This window comes from Chiloscyllium plagiosum, chromosome 2 (assembly GCF_004010195.1).
Source record: "Chiloscyllium plagiosum isolate BGI_BamShark_2017 chromosome 2, ASM401019v2, whole genome shotgun sequence".
Lineage (NCBI taxonomy): Eukaryota > Metazoa > Chordata > Chondrichthyes > Orectolobiformes > Hemiscylliidae > Chiloscyllium > Chiloscyllium plagiosum.
Window position 1 is genome coordinate 93704032 of NC_057711.1, and position 23737 is coordinate 93727768.

A 23737-nucleotide genomic window follows, 5' to 3' on the forward strand; every position below is an offset into this window, starting at 1 on the left:
GGAAATGATGGAGGATGATACGATGTATCCGGAGGTTGGTGGGGTGGAAGGTGAGGACCAGTGGGGTTCTGTCCTGGTGGCGATTGGAGGGGCGAGGTTCAAGGGCAGAGGTGCGGGAAGTGGAGGAGATGCGGTGGTAAGCATTGTCGACCACCGTGAACTGTAGTTAACTGGTACAAGCTTCTTAAAGTATCATCTTGAACTCCCTTTAATGACAATTTCACAACAGAAGAACCCTGAAACACTGTAGGAAATTTGAGAATTCTGAATGTTACATGCAAAATACCAAGCCCCTGATGAGTTCTGAAAGCTCTGGCACAAATGTGTTTATTATGGTTGTATCTCTGTCATTATTGAAAAGAAAATAATGGTCATAATAGAACATACAACATCAAACATTACAGTGCAGTACAGGCCCTTCAGCCCTCGATGTTGTGTCGACCTGTGGAACCAATCTATCTTACACTTTTCCATTTTCATTCATATGTTTATCCAATGACCATTTAAATGCCCTTAAATTTGGCAAGTCTACTACTGTTGCAGGCAGTACGTTCCACACTGTACTATTCTCTGAGTAAAGAAACTACCTCTGACATCTGTCCTATATCAATCATCCCTCAATTTAAAGCTATATCTCCTCATGCCAGCTATCACCATCCAAGGAAAAAGGCTCTCACTGTCTACTCTACCTAATCCTCTGATTATCTTATATGCCTCAATTATATGTCTCATCTGTAATGTTAGTGATATTTGCTATTCCAATAGAAGAGTGAATTACATTTCTTCTTTTAGTTTTGCATTTATAAGAAACAAAATTTTGTGATTGTTTGTATTAAAACATGTTGTGAATCTGAAAATTGAATAATGATGTATAAGATTTTATTATTAGGAACTTTTAAGGTCTAATTGTGTCTCTCTTTCTCTGTTGAGCCTGTCAGATGCTGGGAAACTGTTTTTGACAGACAGCATGAAGAAATTGACGAAAAAGTCTAATGTCCCAATGCTGAGATCATTCACACAGGTATTTATAATTTCTTATTCTCTATGTCAGTAAGTTTGGAATATCATGAAATAGGAACCAGAAAAGTGGTTTAATCCATTCAGATCAGTTTTTCCTAAAGGTAGTCTTGCAAAAAAGAAAGCACTGAACTATTTAAAAGACTAATTATTAGTCTTTGATAAAATATCTGTATAATTTATAATGTGTAGAAGGCCATTCAGTCTACTAAAGCCTGTGCTTGCTCTTTGAAAGACTTGTCCAATTAATTACATTCCACAATTAGTTTCCCCGAAGCTTTGCAAATTACTTCTTCAAGTACATGTCTAATTCCTGACTAATATTAATAATAATTGACTCTGCTTACAGACTGTTACAAGCATGTATTCCAGATTATAATGATTTCTAAGGAAAATGTTTCAACTTTATTGTATTATTAGGTGTGGAGAAAGTGAGGTCTGCAGATGCTGGAGATCAGAGCTGAAAATGTGTTGCTGGAACAGCGCAGCAGGTCAGGCAGCATCCAGGGAACAGGAGAATCGACGTTTCGGGCATAAGCCCTTCCTCCTCTCCTGTTCCCTGGATGCTGCCTGACCTGCTGCGCTGTTCCAGCAACACATTTTCAGCTGTATTATTAGGTGTGTTCTTTGTTGTGGGATATGTTTGCTACCACCATTCTCTTACAAGTCCCACCCTAGTGTGATAGAAGAAAGTTATTTGGATGTCTCAGAAAAAAAGTTTCATGCTTTCAAAAAGAAGCAGTTTATTGTTTATTGGCTGCTGCATACACGTCACACTGATATGACTTATGTCCAAAATGTCAACTGTCCTGCTCCTCGGATGCTGTCCGAACTGCTGTGCTTTTCTGGTACCACACTTTTTCACTATTATCTCCAGAATCTTCAGTCCTCACTTTCTCCTAGATGCTGATATTGTAAGCATTGTTACAAAGACTGAGGAAGACAAGGCAACTCTTTGAGATCCTAAGACATTCCCCACCAAGTCCATATGGCATCATTATTGTTTGAGGCATGCAAGACAGTCCTCAGTATTAACTTTTCAGATTTTTGCACCTTTAAGCAATACATATCGGTTGACAAAATGTGAAATGAAGAAAAAGCTTTTTCTACAACAATGTTTAAGATTTGGGTTGTTCTACTTTTGGGTTCTCTTGAGTACTCAAGAGTTGGTATCGACTTGGTGGGTTGAATAATCTATTTATTGTATAATCGTTGACTCTAATTTGATGTCATTTCTTGTTTGAGAGTTATCTTTAATTGGTATTCTTTTGTCCACATTCTGCAAATTCACAAAGTTTCTCTTCACTTATTCTATATAAAATTATACACGTTACAGTCAGTGTATTTCCTTAATTCTCTCCTTATAAATGAAATCTTTCAGGTCTGCCACTATTTTAGGAACACTTCATTTACTGTTCAACATCACCCTAAGCACTGTTTTGTAAATGTTTAGCATAACTTTGTTTGGACTCGATGTCTTTATTTATAAAGTTCTTGGTTTGTTTAGATCTCAAGTATTAAATGCCAAGTGATAATGTTTCTCTTTAGTACATTAATCTGCAAAGTGTGCAGGGAAGGGTGTCATCATTCAGGATGTATTAATCATTTTGAAAATTTAATACTGCAAATTATATTTATTGGGAGACCAAGTATATGATTGGAAATACTAAATTACAACATGAATATTTGATTTCCACATTCAAATGAAAGTAAAATAAAAATATTTCAACAATTTGTATCAAGCCACATCTCACTAAGTTTGCCTTTGAATAGATTTAACAAATACATATGTGAAAAGAGACAGCTGTTTATTCCACATCAGAAAATGATGATGCTATGCTATCTATTTGTAGTTATATCATAAAGATAGTTGTGGAGTAGTTGGTCATCTCTTAGAAAGTCACATGGTAAGACCACTTCTGCGAGTGACGAGCACCTCTGAACTGAAGAAGATATTTACATCTTTAACATGTTGCTGCTGCTGCTTGTAGCCCCTCCTGCCAGGAGATTTGCTTTCATGGTTTTCCACACTTGTCTATCTTGTGCCATCCTCATATTCAGTGTCGCCTGTCTATTGTTCTGTGACATCCATTTTCATGTATGCCAAGTTCAACCATTCTTTTTTGCTGCCTCCACTTTGCCCTCCAGGAGAGACCTCTGTAGCTTTTCTGCCATGATCAAACGACTTAACAATTGTCATTTTATTATCGAAATGATTTTTGCTCTTGCTATTTCAAACTCATCCTTGTTTGTTTTTTGGTCCATATATGGAATTTAAGAACATTTGTTAGTATCTACATCTCAAAGGCCTCCATTTTCATTCCCAGATCTTTACCTATTTTCTAGATTTCTGTGGCATACGAAAATGCAGAGAGAATGTTGCATTGTTTGAGTTGTCCCTTTTCATGATCTTGAGTTTTCTTATTAACAAAGAACAGTACAGCTCAGAAACAGGTCTCTCAACCTCCAAATGTGTATTGATACACAACACCTTTTTAAAATAAAGACCTTTTCCTGTTTACAGTCCATGTCCCTCTATTCCCTGACTCTTAAATGTTGTTATTGGAACTGCTTGTGCAGCACATTCCAGGCACTTACCACCTTCTATGTTAAAAAGAACTTGCCTTAAACTTCCCCCTTTTACCTTAAACCTATGTCCCTCAGCAACTGACATTTCTTCCCTGAGAAAAAGACTTCAACTATCTATCCAATCCATGCTTCTCATAATTTTGTCAACCGCTAATGGGTTGTCCTTCAACATGCAAGTGAAAACAAATTGAATTTTTCCAGGTTCTCCTTCTAGTTAATACCTTCTAAGCCAGGTAACATCCTAGTAAACCTTTTCTGTACCATCTCCAAAGCCTCCATCTCCTTTTGGTCCTGTCGCAAAATTCCAAATGTAGTCATGTTAAAGTTCTATACAGCTGCAACATGACTTGATAATTTTTATACTCTTTTATGTTCTGACAGATGAAGGCAAGCATACCATATGCCTTCTTAACAACATTATCCACTTGCGTTGCCACTTTCAAGAAACTACATAGAACATTACAGTGCCGTATAGACCCTTCCACCCTCGATGTTGCGCCAACCTCTGAAACCAATCTGAAGCCCATGTAAACTACATTATTCCATTCTCGTACATATGCTTATCCAATGACTACTTAAATGCCTTTGAAGTTGGCTAGTCTACTACTGTTGCAGGCATTGCGTTCCACACCCCTACTATTATCTGAGTCAAGAAACTACCTCTGACATCTGTCCTATATCTATCACCCCTCAATTTAAAGCAATTCCCCCTCGTGCTAGCCATTGCCATCCTAGGAAAAAGGCTCTCACTGTCCATCCAATCTAACCCTCTGATTATCTTTTATGTCTCAATTAAGTAACCTCTCAACCTTCTCTCTAACAAAAACAGCCTCAAGTCCCTCAGCCTTTCCTCGTAAGACCTTCCTTCCATACCAGGCCACATTGCAGTAAATCTTCTCTGAATCCTTTCCAAAGCTTCCACATCCTTCCTAAAATGCAGTGACCAGAACTGCACACAATACTCCAAGTGCAGCCGCACCAGTGTTTTGTACAGTTGTAGCATAACCTCATGGTTCAGAAACTCAATCTCTCTGCCAATAAAAGCTAACACACCATATGCCTCCTTAACAACCCTATCAACTTGGGTGGTAACTTTCAAGGACCAACTTTCATGTACATGGACACTGAGATTTCTCTGCTCATCTACACTACCAAGAATCTTACCATTAGCCCAGTACTCTGTTATGTTGTTACTCCTTGCAAAGTGAGTCACCTCACACTTTTCTGCATTAAACTCCATTTGCCACTTCTCAGCCCAGCTGTGCAGTTTATCTATGTCTAGACTTGATGAATTGGCCATGCTAAGTTACCCATAGAGATCAGGGATGTATAGGTTAGCTGTATTGGTTAGGGGTAAATATAAGGTAGGGGAATGGGTTTGGGTGGGTTACTCTTCGGAGGGGCTGTGTGAACTTGTTGAGCCAAAGGGCCTGCCTCCACACTGTAGGGATTCTATGATCTTTTATGATCTAAAAACTATTAACAAACCTGAGCCTCTTTTTCTTAACTAATCACTATCTGACCACAACTCTATAGAAATGCTGCTCCAAAACACAATTTCTAAACATTAAATTAACTTAATCTCTCAAAGTCCTTACAATCTCTTGTGCCATCTTCCTTTTGGTCTTCCAAACCTACTGTTTCCTTCCATCCTTCCAATTCTGATGTCTTCTCCCTGGGTCATCTTCTAAGATTTTTTTTACTGAGTATATTTTTGTATAAAATTCCCTGGTCCCTTTAATTGAGAATACTTTGAGATTTCTTTCAGAGCAGGACAGGGCTAGTGGCTCCCTTTCTGTGGCAGTTTCTCTTCATTGATTTCCAAAAACACTTGTTTTTAATAACCTTGATTACACCTGAAATTCTTGTAGTCAAATTGGTTTCAGGCTGTCAGCATCATCAGATTTAAAATTCGATTAGCTTTGAAGGGCTAAGTGTTTGGTTTAAAACAATTGGTCAGATTTGAAATGTTGTCAAAACAGGAACCAAAGCTTAGGTATCCACTTAATAGTCAGAGAATTATAGAATGGAAACACATTTTTGGTCCACCTCATCCATGTCGACCAGACCTAATCTAAGTCTAAATTAATCTAGTCCCATTTTACAGCAGCTGGCTCATATCCCTCCAAAACCTTCCTATTCACATACACAGCCAGATGCCTTTTAAATGTTGCAATTACACCAGCCTCCACCACTTCCTCTGACAGCTCATTCCATATAAGAACCATCGTCTGCGTGAAAAAGTTGCTCCTTAGGTCTCTTTTATATCTTTCCCCTCTCACCCTAAGCCTATGCCCTCTAGTTCTGGACTCTCCCATCCCAGGGAAAAGACCTTGTCTATTTATCCTATCCAAGCCTTTCATGATTTCATAGACCTCTATAATGTCACCTGTTAGCCTCCGACAATGCAGGGAAAACAGCCCTAGCCTATTCAACCTCTCCCTATAGCTCAAATCCTCCAACCCTGGCAACATCCTTGCAAATCTTTTCTGAACCTTTCAAGTTTCACAATATCCTTCCAATAGGAAGGAAACCAGGATTGCACACAATATACCGAACCAACATCCTGTACTACCACAACATGACCTCCCAACTCCAATAAAGGAAAGCATGCCGAACACTTTCTTTAATTATTACATGTGTCTACCTTGGAATAGCCTATATCCCAGATGCTCTACATACTGTTAGCATTTGTTGTACCTTGAGCTGGGAATAGCACTTTCTGTCTTAAAGGGCACAATGCATTCTTTTCAACTCACTATTATTTTATCTGGATTCGTAACAGCTGTGGGGGTGGGGAAGTGGTGGTGTGGGATCAGGCTAGTCGTTTAGGGCCAACCAACAATATTCAGTGAAATTGTCACCTAGTCTATGTTTGGTCTCACCAATGTAGAGAGGACCACATCGGGATCACTGGATGCAGTCCATTAGGTTGGAGGAGATACAGGTGAACCTGTGTCTCACCTGGAAGAATTGTTTGGGGCCCTGGATAGAGGTAAGGAAGGTGGTGTATGGGAAGGTGTTGTACCTTTTTCGGTTACAGGGAAAGGTACTGGGGGTAGGAATGGTTGGTGGGGAGTGTGGTGCAAACCAGGGAGCAGTGAAGGGAAAGTTCCTTGCATACAACAGGGAGGGATGGGGAGGAGAAGGTGTTCTGAGTGGTCGGGTCTAATTGGAGTTGGCGGAAGTATTTGGGGATGATACGTTGGATGTGGAGACTGGTCTGGTGAAAAGCGAGGACAAGGCAAACCCTATCTTTATTATGTTGGGGTGATGGGGATTTGGAGCAGTGGAGCAGGGAATGGAGGAGATGCGGTGGGGGTAAAGAATGTTATTGGAAATAGGAGGACATCTTGGATGTGAGAGAGTGGAACATCTCCTCGTCAGAGCAAATGCGATGGAAACTGAGGAATTGAGAAAATGAGATGGAGTTTTTGTAGGATACGGGTTGGGATGCTGTTCAACATGAACAATAAAGAGGCCCAGCGAGTGCCCATGGCCACCCCCTGGATTTGAAGAAAGTGAGAGGAATCAATGGAAAGGCTATTGAGAGTAAGGACTAATTTGGTGAGATGAAGGAAGGTATTCCTGGTGAGGGACTGGATGGGTTTGTTGGAGAGGAAAAAGCTCAGGGTCTGCAGGCTGTCATTGTGGGCTATGGACATGTATAAGGACTGCACATACATTGTGAAGATGAAGTACTGGGGTCCAGGGAACTCAAAGGTTCTGAGGAGGTCGATAGTGTGGTTTGTGTTCCGCCAGTGTAGGTAGGAAGTGCCTCAATCAAGGGTGAGAGAATAGAGCCGAGGTAGGATGGAATGAGCTTGATGGGGGCAGACTTGGACTGACAAGTGGCAACTAACATTCATACTACACAAATGCCAGGCTATGACCATCACTAATAAGAGAAAATCTAACCATCCCACTTTGCCATTTAATGGTGTTACCTTCACTGAATCTCCCACTATCAACATCCTGGGAGATTTCATTGATCAAAAACTTAACTGGGCTCACCACATAAACATAATGGCTACAAGAACAGGTCAGATGCTGGGAATACTGCGGGGAATAACTCATCTCATGACTCCCAAAGTCTGTCCACCATTGATAAGGCCCAAGTCAGGAGTGTGATGGAATACACCCCACTTGCCTGAATGAGAGCACCCCTAACGATACTCAAGAAGATTGTCACCATCTAGAAGAAAGCAGTCCACTTGATTGGCACTGCGTTCACTCTCTCTACCACCGATGCTCAGTGGCAGCAGTGTACTAGCTATAAGATGGACTGCAGAAATTCACCAAAGATCCTCACACAGCACCTTCTAAATCAATGACTACTTCCATCCAGAAGGATAAAGGCAGCAGATATATGGGAACACCAGAACCTTCAAGCTCCCCTCCAAGCCACTAACCATCCTGACTTGGAAATATTTTATTCCTTCACTGTCGCTGGGTCAGAGTTCTGGAATTCCTTCCCTAATGGAATTGTGGGTCAACCCACAGCAGGTGGACTGCAACGGTTCAAGAAAGCAGCTCACCACCATTTTCTCAAGGGCAACTAGGGACAGGCAATGAATGCTGGCCAGCCAGTGACGCCCACATCCCACAAAATGAACAAATGAAAACAGCTGCAATGAGAAGGCTCACTCAGTTTAGAATTTGAAAAGGATTGTTCAGCAATGTGCGAGGTTTCTTCGGTAACAAATAATGAATGTCTTAAGTTCTGTGGAATGTGTCCTTTCACACATATTTGATTACAATTTTCCATCATTGCTCATTCCATTCCTCCAAGGGTATTCAGGTGTTCTGTTGTTGTTTCAGGAACCTTTATGGCTTAGTGAGGTGTCCTTCTGCCTTTGAGCCAGGAGGTCTAGGTTCAAGACCCATTCCAGAACTTGGTGACCACAGAATGATGTGGCCATGCAGGTTTATTACCAACTTGTAAATCATCTTGATTTGCCTTCGGCAGGGGGTAGGAGTGGGAGAGTCTCCTGATCAGCCATGCTTGATGTGGAATGATACTCTTCAAGTTACAACTTCTGGTAATAAACTATGAGCTGTTTCAGGAGAAACTAGCTATGGAAACAGACACAGGCATATGCTTTGTTAGACTCAAGTGTCACTAAATACAAGGTAAAAACAATGACTGCAGATGCTGGAAACCAGATTCTGGATCAGTGGTGCTGGAAGAGCACAGCAATTCAGGCAGGTCACTAAATACAGGCATGTGCCAAAATTATTACTTGTAATTTATACTTAGAGCCTTTCCTTTGTAAAAAATTCAAACCATTCTTTACCTGTTGCAATTTTTAACCCATTATTTGTCTCAATTCTGAGCAATTCCACATTTTGGATCATCACAGTTTATGTATTTTGTCCATATACTGCATCTCTTCTGAAAACTCCTTTCCATTTTTGTCTTTTAGGCACTCATTATTATCTTTCTGTCAACCTGTCGACAGTTTCCCTTTCTGGTGCACAACTCTTGTTTCCTTCTAACTCCAGTACTTCATCTCAAATCTCATTAACTTAGTCGAATGGCATATATTCTTTATTTTCTTTATCATTTCAACATACTCAGATATGTTTCTATTCCTTCCCCTATCATCATTGCAACTCCTGTCTGTTTCTGATTTCTGTGTTTGACACCCCTAAAACCAAAAAGACTTTAGAAAGATAATCAAAACTGGAGTTGTATACTCTATGGTAGGGTCCTGGGGAGTGTTACTGAACAAAGAGACCTTAGGGTGCAGGTACATTGTTCCTTGAAGGTAGAGTTGCAGGTAGACAGGGTAGTGAAGCAGGAATTTGGTTCACCTGCCTTTATTGATTGGCGATTTGAGTATAGGAATTGGAATGCCATTTTATGGGCACTTTTAGAATACTGCATTCAATTCTGGTTTTCCTGCAAAAGAAATGATGCTGTTAAACTTGAAAGGATGCAGAAAAGACTTACAAGGATTTGAGGTGTAGGGAGAGGCTGAATAGGCTGGGGCTACTTTCCCTGGAGCATTGGAGGCTGAGGGGTGCCTTTGTAGAGGTTATAAAATCATCAGAGGCATGGATAGGACAAGGTTTTTTTCCCCATGGCATAGATGTTCAAAACTAGAGGGCATAGGTTTAAGGTGAGGGGGAAATGATATAAAAGAGACCTCAGGGACAACATTTTCATGCAGAGGATGGTACATGTATGGAATGAACTGGCAGAGAAAGTGGTGGAGTTGTGTACAATTACAACATTTAAATGACATCTGGATGAGTACATGAATGGGAAGGATTTAGAGGGATGTGGACCAAATGTTGCCAAATGGGACTAGATTAATTTAGGATATCTGTAAGATTTACAAAGATGTTGCCAGGGTTGAAGGATTTGAGCATAGGGAGAGGTTGACTTGGCTAGCGCTGTTTTCCTTGGAGCATTGGAGGCTGAGGGGTGACTTTGTAGAGGTTATAAAATCATCAGAGGCATGGATAGGACAAGGTTTTTTTTCCCCATGGCATAGATGTTCAAAACTAGAGGGCATAGGTTTAAGGTGAGGGGGAAATGATATAAAAGAGACCTCAGGGACAACATTTTCATGCAGAGGATGGTACATGTATGGAATGAACTGGCAGAGAAAGTGGTGGAGTTGTGTACAATTACAACATTTAAATGACATCTGGATGAGTACATGAATGGGAAGGATTTAGAGGGATGTGGACCAAATGTTGCCAAATGGGACTAGATTAATTTAGGATATCTGTAAGATTTACAAAGATGTTGCCAGGGTTGAAGGATTTGAGCATAGGGAGAGGTTGACTTGGCTAGCGCTGTTTTCCTTGGAGCATTGGAGGCTGAGGGGTGACCTTACAGAGGTTCATAAAATCATGAGGGACATGGATAGGATAAATAAACAAAGTATTTTCCCTGGGGTGGGGGAGTCCAGAACTAGAGGGCATAGGTTTAGGGTGAGGGGAAAGATATAAAAGAGACCTGAGGGGCAACATTTTTACACAGAGGGTGGTACGTACGTGTATGGAATGAGCTGCCAAAGGAAGTGGTGGAGACTGGTACAATTGGAACATTTAAAAGGCATCTGGTTGGGTATACGAATAGGACGGGTTTGGAGGGATATGGGCCAGGTGCTGGCAGGTGGGACTAGATTGGGTTGGGATATCTGATCGGCATGGATAGGTTGGACTAGAGTCTCTGTTTCTGTGCTGGACATCTCTATGACTCTATGGTCAGCATGTACGAGTTGGACCAAAGGGTCTGTTTCCCTGCTTTGCAACCTATGATTCTTATGGCTTTATAAGCTGAACCAGAGGGCTTTAAATAATACTAATGATTTATTATTATTTTTCTGCCTCCCACTTTTCTGATACATAACATGTTCTATTTTACTGTGTTTCAGCATGCGGTGAACTATCTGAAAGTGGCATACATGCCTCCTATACAGGATATTGGGCCAGATCCACAGCACGTTCAATTTCTCTTTTCAGTCAGTAATCAACATGGTGGCATATTAATTGGCCTTTGCTTCAATATTACAGTTCTCCCAGTTGACAATCAAGCACCAGAGGTAGGCAACCACATGAAAGTTCTGTTGAAGTTACTGGTGTCTTTTGACATTATATAAATTATTCTCGCTAGTCGCTAGGATTCACAGCTATAATTTTGATACAGTGATCTCAATAGCATTGTACTGGTAAGCTGTTGAGAACACAAAGGTCAATAAATTGAGCCTTCTAGTATTGGATTGACTCAATTGTCAGCAAATAACTGTTCAGATCAGAGTTTTGGAATACTGCATTAAAAATTCTGTAATCCCTGCTGTAGGAAGGATGTTGGAATACTTGAGAGGGATCAGAAAATATTTACAAATATGTGGCCAGGATTGGAGGGTTTGAGCTACAGGGAAAGGTTTTCCACAGAGCTTCAGAGACTGATGGGTGACCTTTTAGAAGTTTATAGGAAGGAAGATGTGTTGGACATTTTGAACAACTTGAGGATAGACAAGTCCCCCGGGCCTGACGGGATATATCCTAGGATTATGTGGGAAGTAAGAGAGGAAATTGCAGTACCATTGGCAATGATCTTCTCGTCTTCACTGGCAACGGGGGTGGTACCAGGGGACTGGAGAGTAGCGAATGTTGTGCCCCTGTTCAAAAAAGGGAATAGGGATAACCCCGGGAATTACAGGCCTGTTAGTCTTACTTCTGTGGTAGGCAAAGTAATGGAAAGGGTACTGAGGGATAGGATTTATGAGTATCTGGAAAAACACTGCTTGATTAGGGACAGCCAGCACGGATTTGTGAAGGGGAGGTCTTGCCTTACAAGTCTTATTGAATTCTTCGAGGAAGTGACCAAGCATGTGGATGAGGGTAGAGCAATAGATGTGCTCTATATGGCCTTCAGTAAAGCATTCGATAAGATTCCCCATGGGAGACTGATTAGCAAGGTTAGATCTCACGGAATACAGGGAGGACTAATTTTATTTGGAATTTGAACAACTTGATCAGATTACAATGCCTTTTATTTCAATGTCTCCTTGGGCTTTTATGACTGTTTTATTTGCATAAACAAACAAGAAGTTTCAAGTGCATAGCTTCAGTTCAGTAGTAAAGCCACTGTACCATAGTTTGAAGGACATCATTGTCTGTAAGGTTTCCAGCGATTCAATCATGGGGTGGCTTCGAAGCACTGTAGCTCTCCTGCACAAAATTGCTAGTTGTTGGACCAGTTTTGTATTCCAATGTCACTGCCATCATTTTGTATTCTTCCAGCATCATGTCAGCCTGTTAATGAGCACTCGGTGTCATGATTACTTGCTTGCTCTCAAAGTAAGAGCTGCTGAATTAATAAGATTTACCAGGATGTTGCCTGGAATGGAGAGGAAGTCGTACGAGGCTAGGTTGAGAGTTCTCGGCCTTTTCTCGTTGGGACGGCGAAGGATGAGGGGTGACTTGATAAAGGTTTCTAAGATGATCAGAGGAATAGATAGAGTAGACAGTCAGAAACTTTTTCCCTGGGTGCAACAGAGTGTTACAAGGGGACATAAATTTAAGGTGAAGGGTGGAAGGGTTTGGGGAGATGTCAGGGGTGGGTTCTTTACCCAGAGAGTGGTGGGGGCATGGAATGCGCTGCCTGTGGGAGTGGTTGAGTCAGAATCTTTGGTGACCTTTAAGCGGCAATTGGATAGGTACATGGATGGGTGCTTAAGCTAGGACAAATGTTCGGCACAACATCGTGGGCCGAAGGGCCTGTTCTGTGCTGTATTGTTCTATGTTCTACGTTCTATGTTCTATAACATCATGAGGAGCATGGATAGGGTGAACAGACAAGATTTTCTTTTCCCCAGGGTAGGGGAGTACAAAACTAGAGGGCATATGTTTAAGGTGAGAGGGGAAAGATTTAAAAGAGACCTAAAGGGATCCCTTTTTTCACACAGTGGGTGGTGCATGTATGAAATGAGCTGCAAGAGGAAGTGGTGGAGGCTGGTTCAATTTCAACATTTAAAAGGCAAATGGATTTGTATATGAATAGAAAGGGTCAAGAGGGATATGGGTTGAATGTGGCAAATTGGACTAGCTTAATTTAGGATGTCTGGTCAGTATGGACGAGTTGGACCGAAGGATCTGTTTCCATGCTCTACATCTGTATGACTATATGACTTTAATTGCCTGGGCTCTGGGGACAGAAGATTAGTTTTGTGGACCTCAGTGGATTATTGCCCAGGACCACATAAAAATAGTTTCAAACTGACCTATTGCCTGTGTCTAACGTAAGGTTCCCCAAAAGGTGGCATTTGAGGTCTTTCCTGGTTACACTTTTTTAATTGTCACCCCTTCATTGATAACAACAGACCAATAAGACCTTGACCCCACTTTGAAGTCAAGTGAAAAGATGTGAATGTTGACTAGATTTGTCTTTTTCTTCTCTGGTTATTGGTTCATTGAAGAGATATAAACTGATTTATGTAAGTGCGTTACCTACACTGAAGATCAGGAATAAAGACAAAGTGTGAGAGAAACTCAGCAGAATTGGCAGCATTTCTGGAAAGATAGGTACAGAATTGATGTTTTATTTAGAATATAACAATTTATCTGAACTATGGAACAGTCATAGAATCATAGAATCCTTATAGTGTGGAAAGAGGCCATTTAGCCCTTCGAGTCCTCACCAACCCTCCAAAGAGCATCCCAACCAGACCCACCCTCTACCCTATCCCATAACCCTGCATTTACTATAGTTAATCCATCTAACCTATATATCCCCGGACTTATGGGCAATTTAGCACGGCCAATCCACTGAACCTGAATATCTTTGGACTGTGGGAGGAAACTGGAGCATCTGGCAGAAACTCAGGCAGACATGAGGAAAATGTGCAAATTTGCCCAGGGGTGAAGCGAACCCGGCCGGGTCTCTGGCTCTGTGAATGCAGCAGTGCTAATCAGTTGTGCCAAGTCATGTTTGAGTCAAAACATTAATTTTTGTTTTTCTCTTTCTTTACAGCTACTGCTGATCTGATGAACTAGTTGTGTAGTCTCACAACTCCTGTTACAACATAAACACATTCCACTTTCTGTACTGGCAGAAAGTATTTGTGCAACTATTAAAAGTGCAATGATTAAATGGACAGCTTCACTAGTCCGTCATCACCCACCTGTGTCAGGAGATATCAACACAGTTACTATCATGCTGAGTTTGGTGAAAATTACCACATAAATTATGTTTTGAATTACTGACCATACAGTGCATCATGCTGTGGATGGTAGTTAGCCACTCTCAGACAACTCTCTGTGTGGAGTTTGCACGTACTCACCATATTTGTGTGGATTTTACCTGGATGTTCTGGTTTCCTCCCACAGTCCAATGTTGTGAGAGTTAGGTAGATTAGCCATGCTAAATTGCCAATAGTATCTAGGGATGGCCTGGCTTGTTGGAATATAGGGGTAGGATGGGATGTTCTTCAGAGGATGAATGTGGACTTGATGAGCTGAATAGCCTGCTTCCACACTGTAGAGATTCTGTGAATCAATGATTCAACCCGTACATCTTTTGTTTCTGTTGTTCAAATTCTGGATGGAGATGGTGATATGTGCAGGTAAGAATGCACAAATGAAAAATGGGAACACTGTTCCTGTGTAAATGAATATTCTTAAAAGATCTGGCTAAGGCAAACTCAAATAATCCCAGTTATGCTAAATTTCTTAAACTGTTAGCTTCCTTTTTCCACGGGCACATGAGAATATAGGCTTACTGAAAAAATGGGATTGAGGATATTAAGTCAAGTCAATTTTTAAAATAATATTTATGATAAATTATCCAGCCTTGTTCAACACATGGCATCATGATATAATAGAACTGTACTGAGGAAAATTATTAAAACTAAATCCAAAATGAAATAAATTTAATTTTTTTTGTTTAAGCATTGACCAACTTGTATTGCTTGAGGTTTTCACTTGACTCTTTACTGCTGAAAATTATTATAAGGACTGGTTATGATGTTATAATGAGTAATACAGGTTGTGTGTTTTGTAACACTTGGCAGCAATACTGCATTTCATTGTATCATCAATCATTGTATGGAGCTTTGTCTTAAGAATCATTGATTCATTCATCATTCACATGACAGCCTTAATTCAAGTATGGAACATCAGAGGGGAGATGAGACCAACTACTCTTGACATCAAGGTCGCCTTTGACCAATACGGCATCAAAAACCCCTAGCAAAATTACAGTCAATGGAATTGGAGAGAAATCTATATGCTGGTTGGAGTCATACCTGGCATAACGGAAGATAATTTCAGTCAAGGAAGTTGAAACGTTAACTTTTGAGTTTCTCCACCAACTTTTATTTTTGTTTCAAATCTCCAGTATCCACAATTTTTTTTATTATTATGCGGAGGTAGAGAGTTGAGATTATTGGAGATCTGTCACGTCAGCTCCAAGATGAATCTGCTGGAATTCCTAAGGGTAGAATCCTGAGCCTAATCGTCTTCAGTTACTTAATCAATTATCCTTCCCTATCTTAAGTTCAGAAATGGGCATGTGACGGCACAATGAACAATGCCATTACTGATTCTTCAGGTACTGAAGCAATGCATGTTCATATGCTGCAGGACCTGGAAAAAAACCCAGATTTGGGCTGATAAGTGGCAAGTTACATTCAAACAATCAAGTACCAGGCAATGACCATCTCCAACAAGGACGAATCTAACTATCATCAAAGTTACCATTGCTGAATCCCCCACTTAATATATTGAGGCTTACAATTGACCAGAAACTGAACTGGATAAGCTATATAAATGCAATTGGCTACAAGAGCAGGTCAGAGGCTGCAAGGAGTAACTTACTTCCTGTCTCTCCCAAGCCAGACTACCACCTACAAGTCAGGACTGTAATGGAATATTCCCCACTTGCCTAGATGAGTGAATAATCAAGAAGCTCAATATCATTAAGGACAAAGCAGATGGCGCGATTGACATCACATCCACGAAAGTTCACTCTCCATCAATGACACTCAGTTGTAGAAGTGTGCACCATCTACAACATGGACTACAGAAATTCATCATGCCTCCTTAGACATCCCCTTGCAATCCAATGGATACTGACATTTAGAGGAGAAGGGCAGCATACATGTAAGAACACCCATATTTGCAAGCCCACACATTATTCTGAACTGGAAATATATCACTGCTCCTTCAGTGTTGCTACATCAAAATCGCAGAACCCCCTTCCAACAGCACTGTGGGAGTAGCTACACCAGCTTGACTGCAGCAGTTCAAGAAGGCATCTGACCAACCTCTTCACAAGGGCAATTAGGGATCGGCATTAAATGCTGACCCAGCTAATGATCACATCCCATGAATGAATTAAAGTAATGACCAAACAAAAACTGTTTTAATCACTGCCTCCTGGAAAATATCCCCACGTTATGCATCAGTGGATGATATGGTCACAATGAGTTTTGAGTGTTGTACGTAAATAACAGAACCTCAAATATAATGTAAGAGTAAAATTGAGTGGATTGTGAGTTATAACATAATTCCTATTGGGCTAGAATATAACAGCTCAATTGGCTACATGGAGAATATGCATTGTCTCATACTGTTAACTAATTAACCTTAAATTTCCCCTAGATTCTCCAGATGTAACTGTGAGATTACCCACATATTTCACCGCATGTCATTTCTTTATTTCTTTGTCTGTTTTAGCTGTTCTTCTATTGGAGGATCACCTTGGATCCTCCAATAGGAGGATCTTCTTGCTCTGCAAGCAAGTAATAAAAATGAAAAATGGCTTTTCCATTTTATTTCAGATCTTGACAAAACAATTGGATGTTGAGGAAGGAGGTGTAGGTCAGATTACAGTGGATCATATTCTGGTGATGGATGTGGACACAAAAGATCACCAGATCAAGATTGTGCTTCAGAAACAACCAGTACATGGAGTAGTTAAAGTGGATGGTGATCCCATGATTGAAGGGGACATCTTCAATCTAGAAGACCTTGGGCAGTTAAAAATTAGGTGAGATATCTTTGCTGTTGTGTAATGGCCCATTATCAATTTTATTGGACAGCAATGATCAGAGGTATTTTTGGCAGAAATACATTGAGGAAAATTGAAATAGTTTTAATTTCCTTTCATATTTGGCAACAAAAGTTTAAAGTTAGTCCATAACGCTGATCTAAAACATATAATTCTTTGCCTGGTGTGAGGCTGATCAATGATTAGGAAGTCTCCTAAGCCCAGCTGCAAGCTGACAGAGTCAATGGAGTAGCTGTGAATACCTGACAATAAGTTTGCAGGGAGAATTGGAGAGCAGTAGTGCTGAGTAGAAAGGTGAGCGGGAGAGTAGGATTGGGGAATTGGAGTTTCTGTTATTAAGGAGATAGTGGTAAGGTTTCTTTTGACAGGAGATCTGAAGGATGCCATGCAAGATATAGAGCCATGCCTGAGATGGCAGTAGGTGAGTGGGAAGGTTGAAGATCACTGAAAGTTTGGGACAGGGATTAGTGAGAGCAGAGGACCCAAAAGAGTTGAAATAAAAGAGTTGACAAGAGAAGATCCTGGGAGTGTTGGAGAGAAAAGCAAATAAAGAGAGAAAATGTGTTCTGGTTAATCATTTTATGTCATCACAGCAAAGAAAATATTTTCCTTTCATTTGCATCCCATTTATCTGATTAGAATAACAGCTAATAAAAGGTATTTGCCCACTTATTTTTCATAAGAAGCAGTTTTGCTTGAAGTGCATTATTAAAAATTTTACCCATGTAAGACAGCACAAATATTGTTCGTTCTGCATGGTACCTCATTTTACAGAAACTGTCAGTATGTCACATTGGAGATAATTTTGAAATTCCATCAGACGATGGCTTGAGTAATATAGGAAGGTAAAATCTTGACAATTTCACATTTGGTCTCACCCTGCCTCGAAACTGTCCACTTCTAATTTCTGGACAAGGGAGGGGTGATCAATTTGCTCTCAGGAGACTATGAATGTTTCAAATAAGGCTTCCATCTTTAAAAAGCTTTAAATTTCCTGCAGTCAGATGTGTTTTTCCACACTGTAGGCTGTCTGGCAGAACAGCCAGAATCAGTAGGTACATTCATTTATAGCACTGCTTGTGGGTCAGGATTGTTCAAAGTCTTTCCTGCAGTCAAAGCTCTGTAGAGTCAAACTATGCCTCCATCCATTATTCAGCCTAATCCCAAGTCTTCCTATGGTCAATTGTGAACATTACCCTGACCTCACTGCAACCATGATTTCTCTGCAACTCTCAACACTGAACATCCCCAAAATCTTATCACTCACCCCTCTATGATTCCTCCATTCATCCCATAAGCTCCCACCATGATTTCTCCTGCAAACATTCCCTTCACTGCCTACACACCCTGTGCACTCTGCCCCATGGCTGTGATCTTTTGCCCCAGAATTCCCCCACAACAGCTCATATTCAGTCTAGCTTTTGGATGGGAAACCTGGGGACAAATGCAAACAATCTCAGATTAAAACAATGGCATTCGGGATGATGCATATTTCAGGTTTTCTTGATCTTAAATCATTAAGCTACCCAATCACTCTTATTCCCCCAAATTTTGGCATTAATAAATATTGGGCTATTAAATCTGCATCGAGTCATAGAGATACACAGCATGGAAACAGACCCTTACAGTCCAACTCATCCATGCCAAACATATCCCAATCTAATCTAGTCCCACTTGCCAGCATCCAGCCCATATCCCTCCAAACCCTTCCCAATCATATGATCTGCCAGATGCCTTTTAAATGTTGCAATTATACTTGTCTCCACCACTTCCTCTGACAGCTCATTTCATACATGTACCACCCTCAGCGTGAAAATGTTGCCCCTCAGGTCTCTTATATATCTTTCCCCTCTCACGCTAAACCTTTGCTCTCTAGTTCTGGACTTCCTCCACCCCCAGGAAAAGACTTTGTCTATTTTTCCTATCCATGCCCCTAATGATTTTATAAACCTCCATAAGGTCACCCCTCAGCCTCCAACACTCCAGGGAAAACAGCCCCAGCCTATTCAACCTCTCCCTATAGCTCAAATCCTCCAACCCTGGCAACATCCTTGTAAATCCTTTTGAACCCTTTCAAGTTTCACAATATCTTTCCAATAGGAAGGAGACCAGAATTGCACGCAATATTCCAAAAGTGGTCTAGCATATGTGTCATTCTTTATTGGATCACAAATAAAAGTGTCTTGTGATTATCAATGAGGGATAAGATATGAGGCACAGGCAGAGTGAGGTGGAAGACAGAGGGCGGAGGGATGGGATGCTGGGGGGAGGAGCATGAGTTAGATGTCAAAGTGAAGGGTTGTAGGCAAAGTGGAAAGGGCATGAGACAAAGGGTAGAGTGAGTTAAAGCGGAGGGAAAAGGGGGTCAATGAGGCAAAATAGTGGATGGGGCATGAGGCCAGGGCAGAGGAGTGGGAACAGGGTTGGGAGGTAGAGGGGGAGGGGTCTTATTCAATTGGGAGAGAAAAATAAATCAGTGACATCGTAAGAAGGCCATGAATGAGCTGGCTGAATAAGGACCGTTGCTTTGTTTCCCTCTTTTCACTGTCTAAGGATCTAAGTTTTTTAAATGATTTTTTTTTAATGTACGGGTTGAATAAAGCATTCCATCAGATTTAAATGGGAATAGGAGAAGTATGGAATTCAGAATGACCTAAAAATCAAAGCTATGGCCCTTAAGTTACATGGCTTTGTTTTATCTGAGTTCGTAAAGTCAGTGTCTGGTGAAGGTTCTTTTTCACTGAAACAGATGCAGGCGAGTGCATCCTGACTGATGGTAGGATTTTGCGGCAAATTTCCTTTTCATAGCAGTTGAAGGACACCAATAAGAGGTTAGTATAGTTATCAGGTAACAAAACAGGATTTCTTCTAGAACCAGGTTTCAAAGAGATCTAGTCCAACAGATTTGTGGGCGGCATGGTGGCACAGTGGTTAGCACTGCTGCCTCACAGCGCTAGAGACCCGGGTTCAATTCCCGCCTCAGGCGACTGACTGTGTGGAGTTTGCACGTTCTCCCCGTGTCGGCGTGCCTTTGCTCTGGTTTCCTCCCACAGTCCATAGATGTGCAGGTCAGGTAAATTGGCCACGCTAAATTGCCCGTAGTGTTAGGTAGGGGGTAAATGCAGGGGTATGAGTGGGTTGCGCTTCGGCGGGGCGGTGTGGACTTGTTGGGCCGAAGGGCCTATTTCCACACTGTAAGTAATCTAATCTAATTTATTTGAAAGCACTAGCTGATCCTTCATCAGGTGGTTTTGTTATCTGATAACTAGACCAATCTCTTATTGCTACCCCTTTAACTGCTATAAACCACCTGATGAAGGAGCAGCGCTCCGAAAGCTAGTGCTTCCAAATAAACCTGTTGGACTATAACCTGGAATTGTGTGATTTTTAACTTTGTACACCTCAGTCTAACACCGGCACCTCCAAATTAAACTAGAAGCAGGTTCAGTTAAGCCTGGAGTGAGGTAATATTACCAGTTCGTTTCTTAGTGGACTGAATCAATGTAAATAGCAAATGCCTCTTACAGGACTGATGCAAGTTTGTTTGTAAATTCCAATCAAATTATTTTTCAAAGTTGAGGGGCTAAGTTTTATAGGAGCCCAAATGGCAAGGGCATGAAATCTGGGATAATTGTGTGAGAGATCAGGTGAGTCTCTTCTCAACATTGGGAACAGCTCATTGGATTTTCCAAGACATATAAGCATCGAGATGAGATATTTGCTGTGCAGTGGTGAAATGCCTGCAGAAGGAATTTATTGCTTGGCATTCCACTTTCTATCCTATCATTTCCCGTGAGAAAACTAGACACGGCAATTCCTGGCATGATTGTCAGGGTGGGTACCTGGCAACTTCAGCTCATTGCTTACTCCTCTGAGCTACCATCTTGGACCCCACAAAATAATATATCAGGCCTGGCTGCACTTTTTACACCTGTCCAAGGATGCTGGCATCCAACCCATGCCTGCCTTGCAGGTCCCTCTTTTTCAATCCACTTACATGATGATTCTTCAGTTTAAAGCTACATTTCAGGGCACACTGGCATTGAAATGTTACTGCAAGGATGCTCTTAGGGCCAGGCGTATATGTGCTTAAATCATTGAAGGTGGAAGGATGGGTTGAGGGAGCAGAAGGTGAAACATATATCATTTGATCATAAAGCAAAATCTTTCATGGGTTTGGATAAACCTAACCTGTTGACTTATGAATATACAGACTGCATCTCTGACCCATTTTTTAATTCCTAGCAGGGTGGGTTTTACAGTACAGTTTATGAGTTTGAAGTTACGAGGGAGAAGTGTGGTGCAGGGACAAGCGAGTGAGAAGAGCCACATCTGTATCCAAGCTCCCAATCAGTGGTTAGTGACCTTCTGAACCTTGCCCTTCACCTCCTTCACCATGCCAGCTCATGTCTTCCCAAATTATCCATGCCACCTCTTTGCACTCTATTTATCCTCTATAACCATATATTAATTGAAAATATTTTACATCTCTTTTGAGGGAAGGAGGAAGAAATGGACTTGTCACCATGTGCAAAAAGCCTCCTTAACTTTGATACTGAGAGAAAAAACACATTCTAACATGTATAAAACAAAATCCTGTAATCTTGTTATCTGACACACCAGAGAAATATAGAAAATAGAACCAGGAGTAGTCCCTTCAGTTCTTTGAGCCTTCTGTGCCATTCAATATAATCATGGCTGATCATCCAACTCAGTGGCTTGTTCCCACTTTCTCTCCATACCCTCTGATTCCTTTTATGCATAAGAACTATATCTAATTCCTTCTTCAAAATATTCAATATTTTGGCCTCAGCCACTACTCTGATGAAGAAATCTCTTCTCACCTCATTCCTAAGTGTTCTACCAAGTATCCTGAGACTGTTACCATGGTTCTTGACTCCCCGGTTACTGGGAACATTCTTTCTGCATTTACGTAGATCTTGCCTGTTAGAATTTTGGGTCTTCTATTGGTTCACAGTGGCTGAGTGGTTAGCATTGCTGCCTTATGGCGCCAGGGACCCAGGTTCGATTCCAGCCTCAGGTTGTGTGGAGTTTGTACATACTCCCCTTGTCCGTATGGATTTCGTCTGGGTGGTCTGATATCTTCCCCTAATCCAAAGAGGTTACGTGAATTGGCCATGCTAAATTGCCCATAATGTTCAGGGATGTGTAATCAGCGGTGAATGTAAAATATTAGGGTAGAGGAATGGGTCTGGGTGAGTTGCTTTTGGAGGGTCAGTGTGGACTTGTTGGGCAAAATGGCCTGTAGGGATTAGCAGGTTTTGAGAAGATTTGTAGCTCAGGTTGAGATTCTGGATGTAGGTTTGCTCGCTGAGCTGGAAGGTTCATTTTCAGATGTTTCGTCACCATATTAGGGAACATCTTCAGTGAGCAACCAGAACTCTATCAACAAACACATTGACTTGGACCCCATTTACCACCCCCTGAGTAAAAGAACAGGAAATGAACATCACCAACCCAAAGAAGCCCAAATATATAAATAGAAAGCAGGAATTATCAGCAGTGCTTCATCCGGAGGCTCGCTGAAAATGTTATCTAGTACCTAGACGAAACAACTGTAGGGATTCTATGTTATCCCCACCTCATTCTTCTGAATGCCAGTGAGTTTAATGTTAATTGCTCCAATCTCTCTTCACACGTCAGTCCTGCCCTAGAATCATAGAATCCCTACAGTGCGGAAGCAGGTCTTTAGCCCATTGAGTCCACACTGAAACTCCAAAAACCATCCCACCCAGACCTATATCCCTACCCTGTCCCTATAACCCTGCATTTACCATGGCTAATCACCTAGCCAGCACAACCCTGGACACTATGGGCAATTGAGCAATGCCAATCCACTTAACCTGCACATCTTTTGACTATGGGAGGAAACTGTAGCACCCAGAGAAAGCCCACGCAGATACAGGGAGACAGTTGCTTTATGGTGGAATCGAATGCCACGTCCCTGGTGCTATGCTGTAGCAGTTTTAATTACTGAGCTGCCATGTTGACTGAAGAAAGGAACACCACTGTCTCTGCCTGGTTCTGAACAAGGGATCATTCACTTCTTAGGTAAATGTGATAAGCACAACACTACAGAAACAGAACGCTATCTCAGGGATCAGTCAGGTAAACCCTTGTTTCACGCACTCCATAGCTGGAACATCTTAAGTCAGAATCCTGGGTGAGTTAAGTAGAACATAATGGTTCACAGTACTCCAAGTGTGGTGCCACTGAGCCTTGTACAATTTCATCATCATCCTTGCTGCTGTCGCAATGAAGGGCAACATGCCATTTGCTCACCTACATGTTTCTTTTCAGCAGCTGGTGTACAAGGTTGTGCAAATCCCATATTCCCAATTCCTTCGTCTCCGCCGCAAAAATGCCATCCCATATTCCTAATTCCTTCGTCTCCGCCGCATCTGCTCCCAGGAGGACCAGTTCCAAAACCGTACAACCCAGATGGCCTCCTTCTTCAAGGACCGCAATTTCCCGCCACCCGTGGTCGACGATGCCCTCCACCGCATCTCTTCCACTTCCCGCTCCTCCGCCCTTGAGACCCGCCCCTCCAACCGCCACCAGGACAAAACCCCACTG

The 23737-nt window shown here is 41.5% G+C and overlaps 1 protein-coding gene across 1 annotated transcript in view; it reads left to right on the top strand.

Annotated features, from left to right (window-relative positions):
- The window catches only part of frem1a (Fras1 related extracellular matrix 1a), a 313938-nt gene that overhangs the window by 89059 nt on the left and 201142 nt on the right, over positions 1-23737 (top strand). The window contains exons 11-13 of the mRNA XM_043714338.1: positions 931-1021; positions 11001-11168; positions 16911-17119. Coding sequence (XP_043570273.1) covers positions 931-1021; positions 11001-11168; positions 16911-17119 — 468 coding nt within the window. The remainder of the gene's footprint in view (positions 1-930; positions 1022-11000; positions 11169-16910; positions 17120-23737) is intronic.